We start from the raw sequence: 17,335 nt of genomic DNA, 5'->3' as shown, positions 1-17,335 counted from the left end.
AAAGAAAAGAAAAAGGAACTGGGCCGGAGCGAATATTCGCAACAAGATAAATCACGTGTCTGCTGTAGCAAAAGTTGGGAGATGGCTTGGCAAATCGTAATGGAATGCCAGCACATTCACCTAGCGAGACCCGTAGGAAGCGTCCGCATTGCAGAAGCACTGGAATTCAAAGCGGTGGGAAGCATTTGCTGGTAAGTGTTTGATAGGAGCAAGATACTTTTAGAGTGTTGGCGGGGGGAAAAAGCAGAGTAGATATTAATATTCGTTACAGTCATAGGTACAATATAGATGTAGTATATTCATTAAGGAGGTTAAGTGATTAAGGAGAGATGGGCAAAATGATAGACTGCAGCAGATGTAGCAAAGCCTGATGGGCTGGGTGACTATCTATCGTCACCCACTTTCAGCGAGGACGCCATTAGAAGTGATATTCAGCTGCGTTATCGCCAACTTGAAACTTAGGTTTAATTTATTTTTTTATCATTCCGCGCAGGAATACCTTTGCGTTACTTATCCTCAGGCCGCCAGCGAGTGGACTGTTCCCTTAATTGTAACTTGCTGATTGCGTCAACAGCACACTGAAAATGAACACACCGCCTTTTGGCAGGCAGTGTTAGAACAAGTTCGCTCCCTCCCATCTCTGCCTCGGGAAAAGAAAGCCGCTCTAAAAATCAAAGGAAATAGGACCTTCCTTGCGGAACGCAGAGAGTACTGTGTCACTCTTCGCCTGTTGGTTACCCGCCTTCGAGCCGCTGAGTTGATGAAGGCTCTGCGAAATACCTGCGTTACCGAAGTAATTGATGCTCAGCCGAAAGAAATGCTGGGTGAGCCAGCTGTAAACTAAACCCATTTGTTGTACCGACCACCGCCACAACCTCGCGCTTCTGCGCAGCACCATTCTTTCGGGTATAGATTACCTAGACCGAGAAAAGGCGTTGCTATAGCCTACATTGCAGGTACAGCTGCAGATGCCTACCATATGTGTTGTCTTGCATGTTCTTCCGTTTTACAAGGTTGCTCTGTAGTAAACCGCAGCACAAAGCCGCAGTTTTTTTCGAATGCGTAACGAAACATTAAATTTATTTTTTGACGTGACCACTTCCATATGCTCGAAAAGGGGAGCATGGCTGAGTGGCGTGGGGTATTTCGAGCCGAACTTCTCGTTACGTCACGAAAACCGGAGATAATGGTCACGTGCCATCACAAAAGCCGCTCACGCTCGCGTTAGTCAGCCCGGTGTAGTGAATGCGGTGCAGCCACCATCTATCGCTTGATGGACGACAGCAGGGTTGTACTGCTATACACCGATGCAGCACAATATATGCACAAGGGATGTCTTGAAATTTGCCACCCATAAGTGCTACACTTCGCATGCCTGGCTCATCGGCTGCAACGTGTTCGTGAGCAGTGCTTAAAGTCGGGAGGGGCCTGCCCCCCCCCCCCCCCTCGGCAAGAAAATCCACGGTCTGTAGTTATCAATATTTTTTATTGTGGGTTCACCTGCCTTGGTTTTGATACGAAATGGTAACACCTTCTTGGCTAGTTTTTCTTCAAGACAAGCACCTGCTAGCCAGTGTTTCCTAGCATTGGAATTGTTGGTAGGTTTACTCTTTTCTCAAATGTATTGTAATTCAGTGTTAAAGCTTGAAAATACGTCCATTTTGAGCGTCTTTCAGAAAGATTATGGCGAAATCTCCATTTTTTAATAGCTGCTACCCTTTCTACTACTTTCTGCGGGTGGAACAAGAAATCGTTTGACGTTCGTAGTAGTTATGGGGCTACAGATTCCCTGTACGCAGCGTGGCTTCTCGAACCATGCTTCGCGTCAAGAATCTGGGAAGTCATCGCATTGGTGGAGGGGGTGGGGATTTTTACCGCTTCACCGATGGCTCAAGACATAAAGAGAGCACCATTTCGCGCACTTCTATAGGTTCGCACCGAGTCTACTGTCGACTTGAGGCAGTGCAACAACGCCTTCGTGGCTTCCTGTGCCATTGACGCGTACGGCCATGGTCCAATGATCTTTATTTCCGACATGGCCTAGAGTCCAGCCAGTTCAACGTTGTCCAGAGAGCGTCACGCTCGACGTCGTACTGGGGACAGAGATATAGGATGGGTTCAATCGTTTCTATAGCTCCGCAAGAGTCGCAATTTGGCGTATCCCCCATCCAATGTGGAACGTGTAGGCCTTCATAAAGGCAAATGTCATCTGCGCATATCGAGAGGGAGATTGCTTTAGCTAAAACTTCAGAAAATCCAATGAGTGTCACATTGAACAACGTGGGACTCGATACTCCTCCCTGAGGCACGCCGCAGGATGTGTAATATTCAGCTGTGGGGTCATCTTCTGTTTGTACGAAAAAAGACCGGCTAGTTATGTAGTCGGGTAACCAGCGAAGCATGTGGTCGACGATTCCAATAGTTCCCAGGGAGCTGGTGATCACGTCATGCGCAACGCTGTCATACACGCTTTTCATATCGAGAAAAAAGCGCAACTAATGCGCGCTTACGACTTTTCTCCTGTTGCACAAACGTTGTTAGGTCAATGACGCTATCAATTGTGGAACGGCCCCGACGAAAGCCTGCTATGGAATCGGGCTAGATAGCGCAACGCTCGAGATAGCATTCTAGACGTGCAAGGGCCATCCTTTACATCGCCTTTCCTATGCAGCTGACCAGAGCGATAGGACGATATGGGCGCCAAGTCGAACTGATATTTTCTGAGCTCTAGCAATGGTACCAGCCGACTTAACTTCCATTGCCGGGGAACTGTACCACTATGCCACGAGTTGTTGAAACTGTTCAGAAACGCACTTCTTGCCTCTTGTCCAAGGTGTCCCAGGGCAGCATAGGTGACGCCTTCAGGGCCTGGACAGGATAGTAATTTAGAGACCGCCAGGGCAGCTTCGAGTTCTTCCATGGTAAAGGACATGTTCATATCTGGTACCCGAACCACAGCAAGGTCACTTACATCAACGTTGATGTTGACAGGCTCGCCAGGGACTTTCGCACACAATTCCTGCGCCACACCAAGCTCAGTTTGGCCAAAATGGAGAGCCAATGCTGCGAATGGGTGTCGTTCTTGTGGGGTGAACGAAGACCACCGACTGTCCTCCAGATATGTGAAAGCAGCTTGCGAGGGTCCAGTGATTCACAGAATGTCTTCCATCGCTCACTCTCTAGTTTGTCTATGCGACGCTGAACTTTCTTCTGAATACGTGGTGCGTCCTTGAGATCATAAATTGATTTAGTGCGTCTGTATCGTCGTTCTGCACGCCGTCGAATCGCACGAAGTCTCTCAAGTTCCATGCCGAAATCCGTTCGGTCTGACAACAGATATAGGGAACACTTGGCAGCTGTCGTTGCTTCTGCGATGGTGTCATCGACGTTGCCGGTGAAATCTCCCCGACATGCTTCTTCCATAAGCGACGTAAACATAATCCAGTCAGTGCTCTTCAAGACACCACGAGTGAAAGATCAAGTGAGTCCATTGAATCACTCCAATGAGTCTCGATGTCGCAAAACCATTTGACATGTGATGTGAAGCTCCATGGCATTAAGGTCAAGCTAGGCAGCTGCTATACGTAAGACACCGCAGATACGTCGGGCTACCATCGTTCATTAAGCAGAGGTCATAACCAGAGGCAAGTGACACAACATTCCTTCCCCTTCAGCTTATTTGGCGCTTCCCCAAAGCAAGGGGTGCGCATTGAAGTTACCAGTGATGACCGAGGAGCCATCGGTTTCCTTTAATATATATTTCAGTCATTCACAATGAAACCACTTTGATGGAAAGATGTATCAATAAGAGTAAAATACACTTTTTTTTTCTGACGCGGAGGCATACGTATTGCTTGTAGTCGTGAGGCTGAAGAGTATGCGAAACATAGGTCAAGTCCGTGCGGGTGTAGACGGTAACGTTGCTCCGTTCCTTGCATGGGGAAGAAGCAAGAAATTCGGAACAGTATATTCTGCAATAAGTTGATGCATTCGGTAAGCAAATAACAACTATAGGAAACCGATTCTTCAAGGAAAATTGGCGCAAATCCGAAATGCGGCACTTGAAGCATCTGTCATTCCTTTGGAAAATCGTCGCACTTCTAACTTCAGTGAGAAAAGGAAGTATCGGTCGAGCCATGCTCGTTATATGAGGCTTGCAAGTACTGGGTTCAGTGCATCCAGTATTGCAATGCGCTTTCAGTTGTCGGTGCCTGCAACTTGTTCAGTAGCATTCGAATCGTATTCATTAGTGATCGCACCGGGCAGGAGATGTTCGGGTTGGACTACTTCCGTCGGCTTGTAGTGACTCTGCTGCTGGTTGCCCTTTTGGTAACGCAGGCCAAGTTTCGGTGTCCATATTCTTCTCAGTCCCTTTGTATTTTGTAGGCCTTTCTGATGTGCGTGGCCTGGGTGGCAGTGGAGGAGGTGACAATGGACGCGGCACACGCGGTCGGCAACGGGAGCGTCTGTTCCTGATTCTAGCGGCGGCTTCTCGATGATAGGAATGATCTCTTACCGTTTCTTTGAGATAGCAATTTACTTCTGAATGTTCGGGCAGTCCTGTGATGAAGCCTGATGAGATCCATGGCAGTTTGGACATTTCATGACAGTGGCTGCACATTTAACCGCGGCGGGTGGCTCAGCGCAGCGGGGTCACACTGTTTCGTTCTCACAGACGCTGCTCACGTTTCCTAGTTTCATGCAGTTGTGGGACTGCAGATGCTTCGGAATGAAAGGCCGGACAGGATGACGAAAGTGGTCTACCTTAACGTGCGACGGGAGGCAGTTGCCCTTGAACACAATCTTCACGCAACGTGAACTGCTCTGGCGGAAGGCATCAACAATGACGCCAGGATCACTCGCTGCTTTAACCAGAATCGGCAAGTCATTGCTGAGGATGGCCAAGTCTACGTCGTATATGACACCGGTGATGACATCAGAGCCCAGCGGGATGTGAGAGCGCACCTGCATGCCATCAAGATCTGTTACCTTGCATAAGGCGCTAAGAGCACCCACGTGCAGAAAAAAATTTTTGCTAGTTTTAAAGCAAAATATATACGGCAGTCGACTACCTTTAATTTGAACTTTGCGGGACCGCAAGTTTTTGTCGAATTATCCGAAACGTCCAATTCACAAACAGCGATAAAATTAATGGTTCCAAATCTGTTTACAGCTTGAAATAGGCTGTCGTCTTTGACAGACCATTTTAATGCGGTGTGGCAATAACCATACACATCGTCGTCGGTCAGCGGCTCAAGTCCTCGACACTTTCGTTGGCGCTGAAAAAATTGCCAAAAGAGACATCGCTGAGGGCACAGCGCTAGTCGCCGTATCACTGCAGGAAAGGATGTCGCTGTCATTGGCTATGGGGGCCAGTAGGGCCATATACTGAATTTTTTTTTTTTTTGCGCTCGGTGCATGAGGCGGCGCCGGTGGGGAGTCGAATTAGCCGAACTAAACGAGCTTTCCCTTTCATAGCAATGTACACGGTTTCTCGTCTGGACATTTCACTGCTTTCGAATTGAGCATAGGGTCGAACAAGCCGAGGCCGAATTATTGGGTGTCGACTGTGATATCACAGCGACGTTGCATACGGCTAGGGTTCCGTTTTTTCTGCGTGCGTAGAAGAGGTTAGCGTAGACCAAGCATTCAAGAATTCGATGTAGCTGAGTCCGGTGTGCGCTATATATATATATATATATATATATATATATATATATATATATATATATATATATATATATATATATATATATATATATATATATAATAGACGTAACTATAGATAGTTTCGGTCGTCATCCACGTTCACAGAGTGGAATGGCACAGGTTTTTTTTGTGACCTGTGACAACATTGTCGCAACAGCGGAACTCAATTTATTTATTTAATTGCACGGGTTTCTTTGCTTCTCATCGACGTCGCGTGGTTCTACGTGTGGACGGCGCGCGCAGGTGCTTCCAGCTTGAAGTCTCTCCGCAAAACAGAGACGTCGGACTCGAGACGCGCAGGTTTCGGACGGTCTCTCTCGCAGCTGCGCCGGCACCGTGTGCAGCAGCCGCGGCTCGGGCGGGCGTCGCGTGTTCGGGCCCAGGTGCGTCGACCCTCCCTGCTGCGTGCTAGTCACGTGACGAGCCATCGCAACGTGCACGCCGAGTGCGCTTTTCGGGCGTGACTGAGTGCGCCGCATTTTCTCGGCTTCAAGACGCCGCTCCTTCCGATCTCGACCTCTTCTCAACGCGCGCGTGTGTGTCTGTGGGTGTGCGCGTGTGCGGTTGACTGGAAGTGGGTGCTAGCGGGCAGTGTAAATTTACCAAGCTATCCATCTGTCGCAACATTCGAAATGAGTTTTCGCTGTTCAGTTCTGACTTCGTGTGTGAGGGAATGCCATTTGTATTCCGTACCCTGAAAATTTTATGATGAACTCCGTCGCTTCCGCGGCCTCAACAAAGACGAAATGCAGTGAGGGGATTGAATTCGGGGAAATACGGTAGTAAGGTGAGCGTGAAATGAGGCAGCCGCACTTGCATATGTGCCGTGTCAGCCGGGGTCTTCGTAAATTGCGACGATTTCTGAGTGCCTCGTTCGCTTCCACTTCTGTCTCTTTTGTTCGAATTCAAGAAACGACCCGCGCAGCTGCAGCTGTTTAGCGTTGCAGCAAAAAAAAAAAAAAAATAACATGAAGATCCTTTCAGAAAGAAAGGGCTGTTTTCGCCTATACGGCGGCAAACCTGCCAGTCCCGCAAACGTGAAAGAGATGTCGCCCCGTTTGTGGGGTGGTGCTGTCTTACATGGCAGGCACCAGACATTACTACGTGGGCAAAAAAGCACCAATAATAATAATAATAATAATAATAATAATAATAATAATAATGGAAGCGTGTCCTTTTGTTAGTGATCATTAATTTCGCAACTACGCATGCTTGCCACCTGACCTGCAGTACTTGAGAAGACTTATTTTGGTGTTTTGTATGGGTTGTGGGCCTCGATATGTTTGATTGCACTTGCTTTCAGTTACTTTCATCGCCGATGAGATTAACTATTTTTTTGTTTTTGTTTGCTTTATGTGTTTACGACAGTCCCTCGCGGAACTTAATGATGGGCACCCTTCCGGCATAGTTTGGAACGAAATTTACCACTGTACGTGGCTTCACGTTGTTCACTTCATTGACGAACTCTTCATTGCTTTATAGCTTCCAAGTAAGCTCAAGCTTGTGCACCAGCTGTGTGAACAGCTGAACCCGAATGTTGGCAGGCTTTATACAAGCTTCTTACGCACATAAACGCATTTTACGGCCTCGAATACGCAATCGCTCTTGGAATAGAGTATACGGGAGAAGCGTCATCGGAATTTTTCGTCTATCTTGACTCTCAGCCTTAAGAAATGAGTGCATTCAGCTCAAGGTGTACGCAATGAAGGTCAACACGATGTTACAATGCTACGGGCAACCGGAATGCGGCCGCCGCTGGCGGGACTCGAACTCGCAACCTCGTGTCCAAGCAACCGCTTAGGTTACCACGGCTGGTTTAGACGGAAACTGACTGCTCGTTTTTTAAAATTTTTACTACAGTGAGCATTAGAAGGACTGAGGCTGAGATCTCTGTCTCTCCAGAACAATAAATTCTCCTCTTGTGACGATGACGCCGCAAGTAGCTCTCGGTCGCCCCTGGCTAGTGCCGCAAGACAATGCGCAGCTGGCCGAAGACGGATATGTTTCGCGTACCCAAACCTCAGAGTAACCCTTGCACTTCGGGCAGCTGCCCCTTCTTGACAACCGCTCGGCCGACGCCGGCCCAAGACTCGTCAAGCGTCGGCAGCCCCTCCCAGTTGCTCGCTTCGCAGACCGTCTATCGCCGGGGGCGCCAGCGCCGACGATCTGACAAGCGGCGCGCGCGCCAGCTTTTCTTCCTGGCTCGCGAGCTCGTTGTCGAGTCTCCGCTCGACTCCGGGTCCGCATCGCGAGCCGCTTGTGCCGCACGCAGCTTGTGGGGCGGTGGTGTTGTGCGTGATTGCCTCGGTGTTTTCCGAGGGGTGCTCGTGGTGGTGCCGGGCAGCAGACGACATGTCGACGATTCGGGCGTCTTCGAGCAGACGACGGACTCGCAGACGTCGGTGACGACGGCTGTGGAGCTGCTCGCGTTGCCCAGGGGGAAGAGGCGCTCATTTCCATTCGAGAAACCATGTTTCCGGCGCTGCCGGTCGTTCGTTTTGCGTTTTGTGTGATCGCGGCGCTGGTGGCGTTGCAGCAACAGCCGGAAGTGGTGCGCGGGGACGTTAGTTCGACGCCCGATCTGGTTGTGGTGACGTCCGCAACACTGACCGAGGAGCAGCGAGAGCCGGGATTTTGGGCGTCCTTCAGGACTTACGTGCTCGGCGAGCGCGACGTAAACAGGCGTAAGTACGAACCCCGACAGGTTTCGTTCAACTGAGCTTTAATGGGCCGGTCTTTCCTTTCACGCATAGTAACGAAGATATATTACGATATAAATTCCTTTTAGTAGCTGGACGAGGTTTTCACACCTCTCTTTTTTTTCTAACGCGAGAAGCAGGAATTACGAGTTCACGTTTACATTTAAGTAAGATAAAAATCATACACACATACACGAATACATAACGAACATGTGTGTAAGTGCTTCTGGAAATTCGCAAATGCTGAAAGTGCGACACAATGTATAACGTAATGAAGCCACAGGCTCGTGCAAACAAGGCGTACATGCCAACAACGAGAATAAGTGTATAAATGCATGTTTTTCTTTTTGTTCTGTTTAGCAAGGGCAGACAAATGGGAAGGTTACCTGTATATGCATCAATGTACCAAGGCATAATCAAGGAATAAACGCTACTCATTTAGCATGTATAACATGCACACGCAAATTAAACACACGCAAGCAAGTTAATCCTATATACAAAATAAGATATGAAAGAATTAAGCTAACTAGGAAAGCATCCCTCAAGAACACATATTAACAGAATTTCATAACACTGCGCATTAAGAATGCTAGCACGCACGCACGCACACACACACACGCGCGCGCGCACACTCTCTCTCCATCTTCCTCTGTGTTTCTTAATCAAACAACATAGTTAATAATGAAATTTTAATATTTAATTCTGCAATACATTACATGACAAGACAGAGAACACTACATCTTGAAGATACATAAGCATATAAAGCCAACAGGGAGTAAATGACTTCGAGAGTTTGAGATATAGTCCTTTAGACACATTTTGAAGGAGCTGGACTACAAGCTACGAAGCATCAATTAATTCAGCTTAGGTCCTTAGCGCTACCATAAAGGAGTACTGAAGCAAATTTTGGGAGTTTGAAGAACTCTACCACACGGTTCCCGCGCGTGTAAAGTCCCAAATTTAGCAAGTATAAGGATTGCGAAAATTGCCTCGCAATGTCGGTACCACGAGGCCGTCACCATTGACATTATCGTGGCGTCATGACACGGAGAAAGATGCTAGTGACGTCGTCCAACAATAAGGTTAGGTATGGCGGTGTTTGTGAAAAAAAAAAAAAGAAATCCAGCACGAGTTCTGGGCACGCATCTTCAGGCAGCGCTCGCGCGTAGCCACTGCAGCATTGGATAGGAACGGAGCGAGCCACTGTGCCGTGACGTCACGATGAATCCGCCTCATTCATACATGCGTGTATGATACATGCATACATGCGTGAACTGGTTCCTGGTTCACGCTGTTGTGTTCAAGTACCACGCTACGCGCTAGGTTGAAAGAATGTGCCACGTCCCTGAGCCATGGATGTTAATGGCCCCGGCTAATATTCCCAAGTCCTAATCTCGTGTAATGGACGAATGCCCTCAGAAGTTTACATTGAAGAATAAATTTTTTTACCCGTATACCATAAGCTACTGGAGTCGGCTTCCTTGTGACGTCATTAAAATCGCCTGTAGCGACGAATTTTTCGCAGTTCTGCGTACTCACGTACGAGTTGCAACACTAAATGCTTTTCGTTCAGTTGTTGTGTGAACCTGACTGGCCTTTTGTATTTGTGTCGCTTAACTTTGTGTTATAGTGATGCATTCATAGCGATAACTAATCTTGTTGTACACTTTGCTATTATTTTCTACTTTTTGATATTGTAGTGTTCTATCATATGCGAATATTTTTCTGCATAAAGGTTTATGAACCCCTACTGTTATGCCTACTGGGTGAATGCTGGTATAATAAATAAATAAATAAATAAATAAATAAATAAATAAATAAATAAATAAATAAAGGTTGACGGAACGAGAGCCGTCATGGTAGATATAGTTACGTAATGTGCGGCTCATGTAATTCGGAAGACTTGGGTTCGACTTCCATCTGCGGCAGCTTGTACTTACGACCACTTTAATTTTTCCTTATTGTTCCTGCATTTAAGTTTACGAACAGTAAATTTCACTTATGCTATCCCTGGGTTCATGGTCTGTTTGCTTCACATAGTTGCAACTAACAAAAAAATTCAGTCCTGGTTAGCCTTATTCTGTTCTTTTGTAGAAGGAAGTATCATATATTTAGGACACTTTTTGGAGCTTTTCAGTACTTTCTTTTTCTAAGAATTAGAGGGTTTGAACCTTTACTGAAAGTTAAAAAGAAATAAAATTAGGATCTGGGGGTTTAGGCGCCAGAACCACGATCTGATTTCGAGGTACGCCGTAGTGGGGGACTTTGCTTTTATTTTTACCCCACCCTCGGGGTTTTACCCCGGGGTTCTTTAAGCTTGTGCCTAAGTCGAAGTAGACGAGAGCTTTTTGCATGTTGCAAGATGGCTTCAATAGTATATAGTACTCACTCATAAGCAATTTAGAAGTGAAATCTTGTAGCTGTTGGCCTCTTGTTATCCCCCTCCCCCCCCTCTCTCTCCCTGTAACACCCATGGTCTGAGCTCATCGTGTAGAAGCCGTGCCCACTTTGCGCAGATGAGTGGCACCGGCGTTTCTTCAACCGGTACGTGCCTCTCTTCGGCGTCATCACCCTGTCCCTGGTGGCGATAGCCCTCTGCCTCAGCTACTGGTGAGTTTCTTTTCTTGCCTGAGAAGCTATGCTATTAGGACCAGCTTCCTCGCACGATGAATTGCGATGAAGATTATTGGTGCGTGGGACACGAGCATGAGTTGCGGCAGGGCTGTGGTATCCGTTGCGCCGAGTCCAGCGTCGGTGATCGGTGACGTGAGTTTCGGCTGCTTGACTGAGCACGTGGGCTTGTGAGTAGAAGCGGCCCGAGGGCGACGAAACGAGCTAATTCCCAAGAAGGCACATTTATTTATATCGTACTTGAAGGGGGTCGTCACAGAATAGGTACGCCCGGTATAGTAGTCGCAGTTTCGTCTCAATATCTTTTTTCTTCTTTTTTTGTATGAATGTGGGTCAAATTTTAAAATATTTTGCCATCTATCATCTAAATTGTTGCTCGTGCTTGTCCATTGTGTAATAAGAGATTTTTTTGTCCTAAGTATAACCTGTCATTACATTATTGGTGGTAAATTTAAAAGACAGTAGGGTGGGAGGGCGTAAAATACGACATTTCAGAGTTCGACATTTCGCTGACGCGAGCCATATAGAAATAGTTCATCGCTCTGCCCAATGTCAAAATATACATTTCTTATTATTTTTCTTCTTCATCATCATCATTTTCTTCTTACTACTAATATTAATTACTGTGGCAAGGCTTTTGATGTAGTTAGCCAGTCTCAGCTTGTGATCAACCTTGCGCACTTTGGTGTTGATTCGTCAATTGCAAATCTCTTGCGCGGTTATCTTCTTGATAGATCACGGTGTGCTAACTTCAATGGGCATGCATCCCCTTTTTACATGACAACTACCGGTGTCTCTTAAGCATCAGTATTAGGACCACTCCTGTCTAAAACTTTTAATAATGACGTTCTTTCTGCTATTCGGAATTCTTCATTCCTTCTATATGCCGATGACATCGAGCTTTTTAAAGAAATTCAAACTATTGATGACTGTCGCATCCTGCACTCTGACTCGCTTCCTTTTTCTAAAAGGTGCAAAGGTAATAACATCACCTTGAATGCTGCTAAGACCAAAATCATGACTTTCACGCGCAAAACAGCAAGCATTTTCATTTCTTATTGTGTAGATATTGTACCATTTGGTAAGGTATGTGAGATCAATGACCTCCGTGCGCTTTTTGATACAACCTTGCTCTTTTGAGCTCACACTAACCGCGTTGTGGTGCGGGGTATGCGCTCTCTTGGCTCTGTTCGCAGACTGTCGAGATAATTCCATCCTTCTACATCATCCCGTAATTTGCACACAGCAATCTGTCTTCGTCAACTCGAATACGCGTCGGTCGTCTGGAATGACATTTCTAGATCCAACAGTGACATTATAGATCGGCTCCGGAAAAACGTTTCTAAGCATATATATCATCACCGCTTCGCTAACACGGAGACAGGACCTTGTTCTAACACTGTTGGAGTATTGTCACTGCTTTTACTTCGTTTCTGTTCAAACTTCTTCTGTCAATTTAAAGTAGACCACAGGCCTACTTTGACAAGAACTTCAAGGAAGCGAGGCACTTTGAACACCAGCGAAGACACTGAAGTTTACTCAGTCTCAGGCAATGACCCGTCGGACGACAGCTTTGTGTCGGTGAGGAAGCGAAAGGCCAAAAGGAGACTCATCAGGACGTCATCACCTGGGAGTAACTGCAGGCAAAACATGAGCGCTGGCCGCATACCATCCTCTTCATGCATGTGGACTCTTCCGTCTGCCTTCGAGGATTAAACATGCACACTCTCTCCGTTTTCTTCGAGGGAATAGCGCCAAATGAAATTAAGGAGGCTCAACTAAGCACGCGGAAGAATGCCTTGGCTGTCGACACGACCCGTCTGAATACGCTAGACAAGCTCCGACGGATTAAAGAATTGGGGAACATCGAAGTGCTACCGGTTATATGAATGGGAGCAACCTGTACTGCCGGCGTAATCTGCGACATTGACCTGGCAATCACGAATTCGGACCTGCCCATTTTGAGTGAACCGGCGTATGAAGGAGTGGTCATAACGGACGTATGCCGCCTTGGAAATAGGCGCTGCGTGAAGGTACTGTTCAAGATCGACTCTATTCCTTCGCATGTCAAAGTCGGTCACTTCCGACACGTCGTTCGACCATTTGTCCTCAAGGCGCTTTAATGCCACAAGTGTTTCAGGATCGGACATGTCAAAGGAACCTGTGCGAAATCTCCAGTGTGCTCCGGTGCGAGGAGTCGCACACTGCAGACGTCTGCCGCGCAACAAATATTAGGTGCAGCAACTGTGATGGGTCTCATGAAGCAACATCTAAAGACTGCCCAAGTATCAAAAAAAAATTTGCTATCCTGAAACAATTGGTTAGGGATAACGCAACTCACAGTGAAGCTTCTGAAAAGGTCCGGCGTCGACGTCGTCATCGACGGAAGGTTGTGTCATCGAAACCAGCTTAAGCACAAACAGACCCAAGATCCCATAGAGGCCTCAAAAAGGAAAGACTGGTCGGCGCTCCCGAACGCCCAGCCTTCCGAGGAGCTTACGTGGTTGATGCCTCCATCACAGCAAACTTCAGTGGATGATGTGCCAACAGTAGATCGTCAAATCGTTCCGATGCTGCAGCCCCTAATCAACGTCATCAGAGTAATGTTGATCGGCATCGAAGCTCGATCTGCTACAAGTGCTGGACTACAAGACTACAAGTGCTGGACTCTCTGAGCCCAGTCCTAGCAACCGTCGAGTGAACCATGGCTAACAATCACCAGTGATTTCGTAAGGAGGTCAGAGATACATCGATTATTCAGTGGAACTTCAGACGTCTAAGGTTTTGCGTTAGTGATTTTCCCCAGTTTGTGCATGTTAACACATTTCCAATCATCGTTATCTGCGAACCAAAATGATCCCATCCAATCACATTATCCGGCTGCGAGTCAGTCACGTCCTCAAGCAACAACTAAATCAGCAAGGTCGTCGCTTTCATTCGCCGTGAGTTTGCTTACGTCGTCCAGCCTGTGCACCCTCTGACGACAATCAGTATGTCTCCCTAACCGTAAAAAAAAAGCTCACCTTTACACTCATAGGTCCATACCTATCTCCATTGAGCCCGTTTGACATCAAAAGACTATCAGACATAATAAGAGCATATCCTGGTCTTTGGATTATCACAGGGAACTTTAACGCCCATCATAACATTTGGAGAAGCTCAAAAGTTATTGAAGCGGGACGAAGACTCGCTTCATTCGTCTTCAATCGTGGCCACTTGCTGCTGATTGTCTCTAGTCCTACATTTCTAGGGGGTACAGTGTACAGCAGCTGCCTGGACGTGATTGACCTTTCTATCACGCCGCTTTGACACGGGCGTTAAGGGGTTGTTGGACATTGAGGCACATGGGAGCGATGACATTTCCACTTACCTTAAGATGGACGGGATGTCTAACACTCATACGCCTAGCACACTACAAACAATAGATGGGACTGTGTTAAAAAACCTGTTGGAGGACGTTTATCAGAAAGGTCTCTTCTCTTGACTGCAAGAAGCTATTAAAGAAGACGCGCAGACTGCTATGCGCATGCTCATGTGCTCACAGAAACACTCGCAATTCCACTTGGAGTGGGAGCGACTTCGCGCGATTCGTCGTCTCGTCGTCGGAACGAAGATGCCAGCACACGATTCGCGATATAACGACAGCCCGGCCCACTCAAAAGAAGATACAACGCCGCATGATAAACCAGAATCCGAACGAGGGACAAAGTATTGTGAGTCCCTGGACCCCCGTAAACCACTGTCTCAAATATGGAGAGCTGTGAGAGGCCTAGGTTTTGTTTCTTAACAAGGCTGCCCATCCAAGGCCCTAGTGCTCTTCCAACGCCGACAAGACCTGGATGTAGCGGAAGATTTTTGTCCTATGATTGCAGGTCAGTCAATGGGCAGAAGTTCCCTTACATTTACCGACGTTCCAGGCACACGGGATTCACACACGGATTTGCCGGTCACCACTCGAAAACTCGACGTGGCACTTGCCTCATGTAATCAATCGTCATCCCCCGGACCAGATGGTGTGGCTTACCGTATATTGTGCCACCTCGGTGAACCGGTGCGAAGTCCATTGCTGCATATCTTCATTGACACCTGGCAGGATTGAAACGTTCCTCAAGAATGGAAGGCCAGTCGCTTGGTACCGCACCTAAAACCTGGCAAGTCTCCTGTAGAGGTGACTTCATACCGCCCAGTCGCGCTGGCTAGTGGCATTGTGAAGGTGATAGAACGAGTGATCTTCGCCAGGCTTGAACGATATCTCGAACGCTGTGAAGTTTACCCAGACACCATGGCTGGCTTTCAACATCACCGATGTTCCATTGATAACGTGATCGATTTTGTTACATACGTTCAACATCTCTTCATTTCTAAAGAAAAGAGGAATGGTAGCATTAGCCGGAAGCTAATGACTTCGTACGCCATATTCATCGATGGACAAAATATCTCTTATCTTAGGACGCACAGGTTCCTAGGGGTAACCATCGACCGTGACTGTTGGAATCCCCATGTGGCCTACCTGAAGAAGCGCCTGACAGCCATCTCTCATCATTTCAAGTTTCTCGGAGGAAAAGTCTGGGGTACTTCAGTACATATGATGATGCAATCGTACCGGACGCTGTTTCTCGGGTGTCTGAGGCACAGCTTGGCAGTGTTGGCCAATGTCTGTAGAACTAACATCCGCACACTCGAAAGCGCTCAGGCCCAGATACTTAGGGTTTCCCTAGAGCTGCCACGATGTACATCAACATCTGAAACCATTGAAATTGCGCATGACTACCCAGCCACAGCCAAGGTGTCTGAAGCACAGCTTGGCAGTGTTGACCAATACCTGTAGAACTAACATCCGTACACTCGAAAGTGCTCAGGCCCAGACACTTAGGATTTCCCTAGGGCTGCCACGATGTACATCAACATCCGAAACCATTGAAATTGCGCACGACTACCCAGCCAAGATTCACATTGTTATGGAAGCTCTCAGTGCACATGACAGGCACCTTGCTCGCACCCCTCTGCGCTAACTCGCCTCACTGCCGGAAGACCAACCACGCACCTCTTTTTGTCAGACGATACTACCTTATCGTGTATACCTGCCATCAGATTACATAGCTGCGAGAGTTTTGCTTCCCTCTTGCTGCTCGACTCAGCCAGAAGTTCAACTGACAGCACCAGCTCTTAAGCATGTTTCGCTGCTGTTGGTGCACGGAAAATACAAATATCATACCCATTTATACAATTATAGTTCAACCACCGGGGAATATTTTGCAGGATCAGTGATTTTTCCGGTGAAAGTCACCGCCTTGAAGATCAAGGCGCCGCATAAGACTGCATCGACCGCCGCGGTGCTTGTTGGTCTTCGTAGCGCACCACGCGTAATTCTAGAAGAACCACCTCAGAAGTGGAGCATATTCAGCGACTCTAAGGCAGCTCTACATTGCTTGCTTTCTGCCTTACGCCGTGCATCCTACAGACAACTGGTGCTACAAATCCGAGAGCTCCTTTATCGCCTCGTCGAGCAACGGCACGACGTCACATTTCAGTGGCTCCCTAGCCACTGTGGCATAATGGGCAATGAACATGCACATAAAGCTGCTCGATCTGCTCACGAAGACGGCGTGCAGGAACCAATCCCTCTGTCAAGAACAGATGCAGCGGCGAAACTTCGAGTGCTTGTATATTATGCCTTACTATCGTTGTGGAACACACCTGGTTTCCAGCACACGCGTCTACATCGACTGGACGGACCCCTGTCTGCAACTTCATCCTCCAGATGGACTACCCCTACCCGAAACAACGGTACTTCACCGATTGTGGCTTGGCGTCGCATTTACGAAGCCGTCTGCCTTCTGCTTGGGAAGGGAGGATAGTGCTGCTTGAGACCACTGCGAAGATGAGGAAACTATCGAACATGTTCTTTGTCATTGTCCCCGATACAGCGCACACACGCAGTCACTCGCAGTCACGCTGGCGCGTCTCGACGACCGGCCGCTTTCGGAGCCAATACTCCTGGAACGCCGACTTATACAGTCGTCACACCACAAGATAGCGAAGGCACTCTTGAAGTTTTTTACATTCGAGTGGTCTATTGGAGAGACTGTAGTTCGCATGGACCTTCACGACCCTCCCTATCCTTCTGCCCTAACGGCCTTCCCCAACCTTGCCCTACCTTCCCTATCCTATTCGCTGTTCATTCCCTCTTTAATTTCCCCTTCCCCTTCCCCCAGTGAAGGGTAGCAAACCAGAATCTTATACGGTTAAGCTCCCTGCCTTTCCAATCCTGTTTATTTCTCTCTCCCACGTTCTTG

The 17,335-nt window shown here is 47.6% G+C and overlaps 1 protein-coding gene across 2 annotated transcripts in view; it reads left to right on the top strand.

Annotated features, from left to right (window-relative positions):
- The first annotated feature begins 89 nt into the window (after window positions 1–89).
- Window positions 90–17,335, top strand: part of LOC139046925 (uncharacterized) — a 33,099-nt gene continuing 15,853 nt past the window's right edge. The window contains exons 1-2 of one of the 2 annotated variants that reach the window (XM_070520855.1): window positions 90–191; window positions 10,906–11,018. In XM_070520855.1, the coding sequence (XP_070376956.1) occupies window positions 105–191; window positions 10,906–11,018 (200 nt within the window). In that variant the 5' untranslated portion in view covers window positions 90–104. Of the gene's footprint in view, window positions 192–7,604; window positions 8,394–10,905; window positions 11,019–17,335 lie in introns of those variants that run through there. The other variant, XM_070520854.1, reaches the window with a different exon arrangement.

The sequence above is a fragment of the Dermacentor albipictus genome, chromosome 6 (assembly GCF_038994185.2).
Source record: "Dermacentor albipictus isolate Rhodes 1998 colony chromosome 6, USDA_Dalb.pri_finalv2, whole genome shotgun sequence".
Taxonomy (NCBI): Eukaryota; Metazoa; Arthropoda; class Arachnida; order Ixodida; family Ixodidae; genus Dermacentor; species Dermacentor albipictus.
This window is presented reverse-complemented; position numbering and strand designations above follow the sequence as displayed.